The 8936-nt window shown below is 32.8% G+C and overlaps 2 protein-coding genes across 2 annotated transcripts; one reads left to right on the top strand and one right to left on the bottom strand.

Annotated features, from left to right (window-relative positions):
- Positions 1 to 2211: 2211 nt before the first annotated feature.
- Positions 2212 to 5145, bottom strand: LOC133334671 (E3 ubiquitin-protein ligase NRDP1-like). The gene is made up of 5 exons (XM_061543003.1): positions 5025 to 5145; positions 4806 to 4948; positions 4243 to 4687; positions 4015 to 4180; positions 2212 to 2334 (listed from the first exon to the last, which is right to left on the bottom strand). The coding sequence occupies exons 1-5, from the start codon at positions 5112 to 5114 to the stop codon at positions 2231 to 2233; spliced, it is 948 nt and encodes a 315-aa protein (XP_061398987.1). The 5' UTR covers positions 5115 to 5145; the 3' UTR covers positions 2212 to 2230.
- Positions 5146 to 7239: 2094 nt separating this feature from the next.
- LOC133334672 (COP9 signalosome complex subunit 4-like) lies at positions 7240 to 8551 on the top strand. The gene is made up of 2 exons (XM_061543004.1): positions 7240 to 7816; positions 7879 to 8551. The coding sequence occupies exons 1-2, from the start codon at positions 7256 to 7258 to the stop codon at positions 8542 to 8544; spliced, it is 1227 nt and encodes a 408-aa protein (XP_061398988.1). The 5' UTR covers positions 7240 to 7255; the 3' UTR covers positions 8545 to 8551.
- The last annotated feature ends 385 nt before the right edge of the window (positions 8552 to 8936 follow it).

Raw genomic sequence — 8936 nt, 5'->3', positions numbered from 1 at the left:
TCCACATATTTTTAGTTTACATTCGAAATTTCAAATTTCCATAATGTTTTGTTTTCAACAAAAGAAAAAAATGAAAAAAACGTTCTGTCAAAGTTGAAACTGTTCAACTTGATATTTTGTACATTCGGCGTATTTCGGTAACATTCATATAAGTACATGTGTTCTACTTTTGTGGTGAAAAATGTCGAACGAGTTAGTTGAATTTTATGTAAGGCTGTTAATAGTAAAGTGATTAAAGGGAAACATGTCAAAATCGCTCTCAGAGTACAAAATAATTTGAAAAGGGAACGCAAATCTAGTAAATATGCCAAAATTAGATGGCAATACTTCAAAATCAACATAACAGCCAATCAGAAGTAGGCATTCCTGTTTACCATTTTTACTCGGCCAAATTTCTCGAGTAAAAAGTTTACAAAGAGAACGCCATTTTGTTTTGAGGTTCATGAACGGTTTTCGAGTAAAAGGTAGCAAAACTTGAGTAGGTTCTGGAACGGAACTATAATAATAAATGCACCTAACGATAAGAGAATGAATTATAAGACTGACACGGACCACTGTGCACATATTTACGGAAACATAGTTCATAGGCACAGACGAAGAGAAACTTGGTTTAGCATAGACGGTGATAAAAATCGGTTGCTTTTTTCATAACCGTAAGATTTGTGTAATTAATTAAGTTTTATACATACAAGTATTTAAGTATGTTTATAGTATTTCCCTGAAGTCGAAATATTGGAAAATAAAAATAAATCAAAAATAATTAAGAAAATCTACAAGAATTAACATATCACAGGTCAACAATAACAACAAAGTGAAAATGCGAAAACATCGCTGCGAGTTCTGGTTCCGAATAACATTAAAGGGAAGAGCGAAAAAATCACGGTAAATTTATGGTCCGAATAAGGGTGTGTATTGACTTATTTCTGTGGAATATATGACATTATTCGGATCCCGCCACTGATGTTCAGTTAAAAAGCTGTTTTTAATAATTTATTTAAAAAGAAAAATAAATTACACACAAGTTATTTTCCATTGAGATCGATTAATTGGAAATTTCCCACATCGTCGCTTTGTTCGTTTCCCGTTTATTAGAATATACGGTCCAAAACGAACAGTGTGTCATTCGCCCAATGACTGTCTCCCCAGCCACATTGACAATAATCATTATCATAATTATTTAAATTTTAAATGATTTGGTTCACTGTGGTTAAGTGAATTTTTAATTGACTATGTAATTTTAAATAAATACACATCGAAATGTTTTTCCATATTTTCTCTTACATATAGTATTTATTTTTCATCAGGACAATAATTATTATCAGTTTATTTTGCAACAAACTTGAATACACATACATACATTTGAAAATAAAATGATAAATTTTTATTATTGTTATTATTTTATACAAGTCACATAATATTTGATGGCGAATAATAATAGCATACTAATAGGAAAAATGAGCCAGTATGCATATGATGATGTTGATGAATGGAAATCAAATAATAATAAAAATAATAAACAGAAATGAAAAGTGCGATAAGAATAACTAATGGAATAGTTATATGAAAAAACAAAAACAAAGGCAGTTATAATCGATAATCTTAAACATATACGTATATATATAACAATTATAATTAATTATAATGTAATGCAATTATAAATTCGCACAAATTCACACATCACACTTTAAGGTGCTGGAATCATGTAAAACTAAACCAAAAGGAATTAACTTAAAATATATCGATGTGAACTACTAATTTTGACATATATGCGAAAAATACAACTAATGAGAAAAAAGTTAAAAGACAATAACAAATATAAACTACTAAACACAAGCAAAATCACACATTGAATTTTATTAAGGCCAAATTCCAAATAAAATTATTTTACTAAGTAATAAAAGCAAGTCATGGATACGTGTTAAAATCATGGTACAAATGAGAGGTCGCCTTCTTATATGAATATTTCTATATTTCGGAAAATGTTTTTTTTTAATAATTATAGTAGTTATTTCGATATCATTGTTCGTTTGCACAATGACACTACGACCGAAGAAGAACGAACATCATATCTAATGTAGCGGAAAATACATAGTTATATTTATATCTATAGGAGTAGTAAGGTAGTAAATTGTGAAGCGCATCAAAGACGATGTATAACATTTCATTTGACAAAAATTCATAGAATGGGGGTTTTGTTTTTTTTCTTCTTCTTTTTTTAATCTATACCGTTTTATTCTACACCATGAGCAAATATCATAACAAGACCAGGCTCGACCATAACATCTTCAGACATATGGGCATTATCACAACTTAGAACTAATACAGCTTGTTTGCCTGAAATGTAAGGAGAAAAAAAAGAAATTTGGAATTACTACATTACTTGTGAAAAATAAAAACACAATTTTTTAAAGCAGATATTAATATTTTCTTTACCACACTAGGTTAAAGGATGTGCTCCACTCGGATATATATTTTCCATTGTGATCATCCTAAAATACTGTGTAAACCCAGTAAGGAAAGTAGTAAAGCCGGACGGGGCCGTCTATAAGATACCCTTTACCACTTTGGCTATTTTCAAGAGATGCACCCCAACAGACCTTGCATTTTTGAAGGACCATTGCATAAAATTGGACATTGACAAGAAGATGGACCTCCACCATAGTATGGAGGCTATATTAAGTTTGTTTTTCGAAATAATTATTTCCGACCCTATAAATTATATATATATATGCGTAAAATTCTGTCTCTTGTAATTACTCTAGCCTCTAAACGAATTGAGATAGATCGCCAAAATTTTGTAATGTGTTCTTATTGAGTACCAAATTTCTCCACTAAAAATTATATCGTTTCACTTTTTCGATACGTTGCGCTCTTTTGTGCAAAGGGTCAGTCCTTTGAGCAAGTAAATGACCTGTGTCAAATTTCATCTCATTCAGATATTAGAGTAACTTCGGGTAATGTGGACCACCATTTTCTTTTTTTTATATTGTACGCGTAACAACGATAAAAAATAAAAACAAATTGTTTTCATATATTATATTCCAGGTCAAAAAGTATATATATTTGTCCATAAAAATGTTATTGCATTATATTTCAAAAAACTCTAAACTTCAAATAAAAATAACTTGGCGGGTAATGTGGACCAGTAAGTGTGGGTAATAAGGATCAGTATGTTAAAGGTAGGTTGTGGATTAATTGTGATAAATTTCAATTTATTGCACTCTTGGGTAACAATGAATGCAAAAATATATGGATCCATGTTTTGGAATAGTTTAAGGGTACCACCTAATTTGCGGTATTTTGAAGGTCCTTGCTACATTATCCAACCGAGGCACCTAAAATTTCGGATATCGAGTTTTCAGAGGATAGAATACCTATATTAAATGCGTCCTTGTTTCGATCGTCCTCATGAAAATGTCCCACTTTTTTATAGTGGTCCACATTACCCGACATTGGATATTTTTATTTAAAAATAATTATCGGCTTCAAAAATGAATAAAAATTTAAAAATAACCGATTGTAATTACAGATAAACGTGTATTTTTGTTAAAGAAAACAAGAAAACCACATAACCTCTTTATATTCGAGAAAAGAAAAATGTTCGATTATTTTCCAAATCGTTCGACTATTGTGGTAAAAAATTTTGACGGACGGAAGCAGAAAGTGATTCTATGCATATTCTCAAAAATATCCCTGGGTCTATTTCGTTTTCTTTTGCATATTACAAACATATGCACAAAAGATAGAGATAAATATCAAATATCAGGGAAGGGATAGGGTTGGCAACTCAGCCGCACAACAACTTGGACTAATCGTGGGAAGTTTTTTTTAATAATGAAATGAAACATCTCAGAACCATACTGAACCTATAAATTAAGAAAATATCCATGACTGAGGATTAGTTTTATATGACGGATGTTTTCTGAGTTAAACATTACCTTTTTTAGCTTATATATATTTTTCATATTTGTTAAACATTCTCCAAGTGAACTCCTATAAATAGTTTACACTTACCTGGTACCCGCCGACAAATATAGTTATCATAAATGCGGCGATTATTTTGTCTTGTCTCTAGAGAACTCAAACCACGGGGCCAGCGTCGCTCATGACAATTTTCCATTAGGTTGTCTAAGATGTGCGGGGGACAACCAGATTCCGACAAAGCCCGTTTTATCATCATCTAAAATTTTATAGTATATAATTAGAAATATATATTAACAGTAATTTTTTTCCAAAACCCACCTGTAGTGCATCATCAGGTGTTGAAATCATACCACCCCAGCGTGTTACACGTGCCCGAGACAATGTACTGCTCCAACGAATAACTTCATCACGTTCCATTTGATCGGCAATAGCACGCACAGCTGGATTGGAAACACGCATAGCACGCATAAAATCTTTAAATAGCTGGACTTCACGCTTCAATTCATTTATGGTTAAATTTTGATCAGATATTTCCGTTTTGAACTCGACCATTTTCTGTTGCTGTGTCAATATCATGGCACGCAGTTCCCGTACACAGTTATGATCCTTGAGCTCATCTTTTGGTATAACAATGCCACAGCCTTTTTCACATGGCAATGGCTTTTTTGGATTGTGTTCACATTCTTCTAGATGTGCATTAAGTGCATCAAGTTTTAGTACCAATGTGCAACCGTGTGCAGCATTATCACAGGTTATGGACAGCCTATAAGAAAAATTGTATATATTATCAAATGCAACAATATATTTTAAATAGAATTTATATCAGCATAACGAGGTATTTCAATTGTATTGAAATACGTTGACTTGCCCCATTAACTTACCTTGCCAATAGATTTCTTAATATCCTTGGAACTGCTCTTAAATTTGCTGTCGTTAAAGAGTTGCGATCGACAGGACATGTTGGTTGGCGAGACAGCCACTCATTTATGCATGCACGACAAAATGCATGCTCACACATTGCCGCCTAGTAGCACATATATAGAAATGTATTTAGATGCTCGGTATCGAAAAAAAACGAGACAACCAGTTTATATACATACCTGTAAGGGTTCCTCCAGCACACCGGAACATATTGGACATGTTAATTCCTCGTCGACCTCGCCCTGGAAACGATGTAGGTCATAACCCATTGCTTTCTTTTCTTCTTGTAGCCGCTTGCTAGTTGGTTATAATTATGGTGTTATGTTGTTGTTGTGGAGGTAATGAGTAGAGAAGCAGAATGTTGTGACAACACCAACAACAACACTACTCACGCTACGGCCTGGCTGCCTTGTTGTATATGTTGTCAAGCACCAACAACAAACAATAGATACAAACATCAACTATTATGCACCTTGAAAATTTTCAAAACAAAGTTATGGCCTTAATGGCCGGCAGGGTAATCCAAATTTTCACACCGAATTTTAGTAGTTTGTATTCCGATAAATTATATCCCTTTTTTAATATTTTAATAATACAAAAACAAACTCATTAAAAAGTTTTTTTCCGTCCTTTCCTTTTCGTCGAAGCTCGTACTCTGAACCCATCGAAATTAATAACGTTCCACCTTCTACGAATATTGGAGATAGGCTAGTAGAAAAGAGACTCAAAGCAAAATTGCCAAGAATGACCATTGTTTACGAATGAATGAACAAAATGCAAATGAAATATGTTGCCACATTTGGAAATGTGGCAACTTTTCGCATTATTCCCTGCTAAAACGGCATTTACTTTAGAACTTTTTACCGGGTTAACATGGTACAATTATTCAAAAAAGGGCAATGGCAACTTATAGGTTACAATTTTTTGCATATTGTGGCTTGTTATGCCAGACATATTCAAAATGTGTGAAAAATATTGAAAATAAATTCAAAATTCCATTTGTTTCAAGATGAATTTTACAAAATTGGTAAGAATAAATTTATGATTTGTGAACATATTCCCAACTCGATTTTGAAAATAAAACCTGTCATTTCATTTATTTTTCGCGTTTTTGGCAAAATGATAAATATGTGTCAAATGACGACTTGTTGCATGTGTTTTTATATATTCTGACTTTATAACCCACAACGTAGAAGTGTATTTTTTTTTTTTTTTTTGACTAAAGATATCCTACCTTTTATAATTCTACCATGAACAGTCCAATAGTAACAAGCATTATATATATTTTTATTTTCAGTTGGCATTATATTTTTAGTTACGTTACAATTTTTAATTTAAACGTATTATGAAGCTTACTTTTAGGAAATGTGATTGTTTTTTGTTTTTTGGTGCCAAAGGGTTGTATTTGAAATTATATCGATTTAGCTTCGACTCGATTTGTAAATCGAAATATTAAATCCTATTTGTGGATTTGTGCATTGCATTTGTCAGTTGTTATTATTTTACGTAAACATATAAATAACACTGCTTTATTAATTTCTGTGGCAATTTTCAAAATTTTGATAGGAATTGCTCTTCATTCGGTCAGAAATGCATTAAAAAAATGTTTTAAATTATAGTAATACTTATTATAAATTAAAAAAATAAAATTTTCAGCAGCTGACATACTTTTTTTAGGAATTTATTTTAAATATTAACTAATTTTAAAGTATAAAGTATACTTTAAGGAGAAGCGATAATTTTTTGGTACAAAAACAGGATTGTATTTGAAATTTTCTCGATTTTGCATAGGATTTCGTGCAGATCCATATATTAAGTAGATTTAATCGAGTTAAATTTAACATAAACGGCATTAGAACTTTTTGCCGGGTTAACCTTCTTTATGAGGATTTATTTGACATATATGCATTGGAATTGATATTTTTGATCATTCAAATATTTGACAACACAAACATACTATTAATGTTTGCAAAAAATTGCTAAATCATTTGTATATATAAATATTTTGAAGTTCCCTGCCTCTCAAACCTGTAAATATAAGTTGTAACAACCATGTTTAAATGTTGAGAGCAATGTGCAGCTTTAGAAAATAAATTTTATTTAATTTCAATTTCTCAAATGAGACTAACTTCCATAATTATTCCATGCCTATTTTTTATTAACTGTACAGGAACAAAGCAATTATCAGCTGATTGTATATCGGCTATATACCTCACACTCATTCGTAAACACAACGCAATATGTTGGTCATTCTCTTCTGTCTCCTTTATGATTTATCATTTCAAACTAGTTCCGACCGTTCTTTTCACAAACTAATTTATTTGAACTTATTCGTTCCGGAAGGATACAACACCTTGGAAATAAAATTGTTTTTGTGGATTTTGGGTGCTATAAACAATAAGAACCGATAATGGTTATTAGCGCCAACAATTTACGCAGCCAACTAATGGCTTTGGTCAACTTTTCCGGCACCCACAAAGAACAGACCGACCGGTATCGTCAATTATTGGAAATGGTATTGACCAATACCGGCAATGACCTGGTCGATACATTAAAATTATTTGTTGAAGCAATTGTTAACGAACATGTTAGTCTGGTCATATCACGTCAGATATTGAATGACGTTGGCATACAATTAAGTAAGCTGCCCGATGATGTTTCCAAAGTTGTGTCGCATTTTACCTTGGACAAGGTACAACCTCGAGTAATCTCTTTTGAAGAACAAGTTGCTGGCATTCGTCAGCATTTAGCGGATATATATGAACGTAACCATCAATGGCGTGACGCTGCCAATGTCCTAGTCGGTATACCATTGGAGACCGGGCAGAAACAGTATACAGTGGACTATAAGTTGGAGACCTATTTGAAGATAGCACGTCTCTTTTTGGAGGAGAACGATTCAGCACAAGCTGAGTTTTTCATAAACCGTGCGTCTTTATATCAGGCTGAGACACATAGTGAAGAGTTACAGGTAAATTGGTTTATCGGGATTAAGTTGCGATTTTATAATTGAATCTACTATTCCTTACAAAGGTCATGTACAAAGTTTGCTATGCTCGTGTCCTTGACTATCGTCGCAAGTTTATTGAAGCTGCCCAACGTTACAACGAACTCTCCTACCGTACAATTGTCGATGAGGGTGAACGGATGACTGCACTGAAAAAAGCTCTCATTTGTACTGTGCTGGCTTCTGCAGGACAACAACGTTCCCGTATGTTAGCCACTCTTTTCAAAGACGAACGCTGCCAACAACTGCCTGCCTATTCGATTCTGGAGAAAATGTACTTGGATCGCATTATACGTCGTTCCGAGTTACAGGAATTCGAAGCATTATTACAACCGCATCAAAAGGCGGCAACCGTTGACGGGTCATCGATTTTAGATCGTGCTGTTTTCGAGCATAATCTCTTGTCGGCAAGTAAGCTGTATAACAACATAACGTTTGTAGAATTGGGAGCTCTGCTAGAAATACCCGCATCTAAGGCTGAAAATATTGCTTCGCAAATGATAACTGAGGGTCGTATGAATGGGCACATCGATCAAATCAGCGGTATTGTTCATTTTGAAAAACGTGAAGTATTACCATTGTGGGATCGTCAGATACAATCGCTGTGCTATCAGGTCAACTCAATTATAGAAAAAATTGCTGCAGCAGAACCGGATTGGATGGCTCATACTTTGGATGAAGTTAATTCGTAAACGAAATTAATTTCTGCTGGAAAACAAAAACAAAAGCTTATATTTGTGTATGAAAAAATGTTTGCTGGTCACATCTTTACAAACAAAAAGAAAAAAAACGGAAATAAATGCTCTTTATTATTTAAAAACATTTTTTTAAAAATTGTTATATTAACTTTCTTTAATAAATTTCAAAATATTCTAACGTTTTTGGAGTTTTATTTTTCGTTGCCAATATTACACTTTTGATAGGGATTATAACAATTTGGCCCCGAAATTTTTTCGTGCTCATAGAACTTTTCTACGTAGGCTATCGTTCTGGCTTTTTGTTTAAGTTTAGCATGTTAGTCTTTTAAATGATTTTTAAGTCAGTTTTTTTCTCTTTCAAGTTGAGCTTAATGATCGCAGTTTTG

The sequence above is a fragment of the Musca vetustissima genome, unplaced genomic scaffold (assembly GCF_032173495.1).
Source record: "Musca vetustissima isolate MV318-11 ecotype Yass unplaced genomic scaffold, APGP_CSIRO_Mvet_v1 utg3313, whole genome shotgun sequence".
Lineage (NCBI taxonomy): Eukaryota > Metazoa > Arthropoda > Insecta > Diptera > Muscidae > Musca > Musca vetustissima.
Note: the sequence above shows the minus strand (reverse complement) of the source record. Positions and strands in the feature narration are given on the sequence as shown.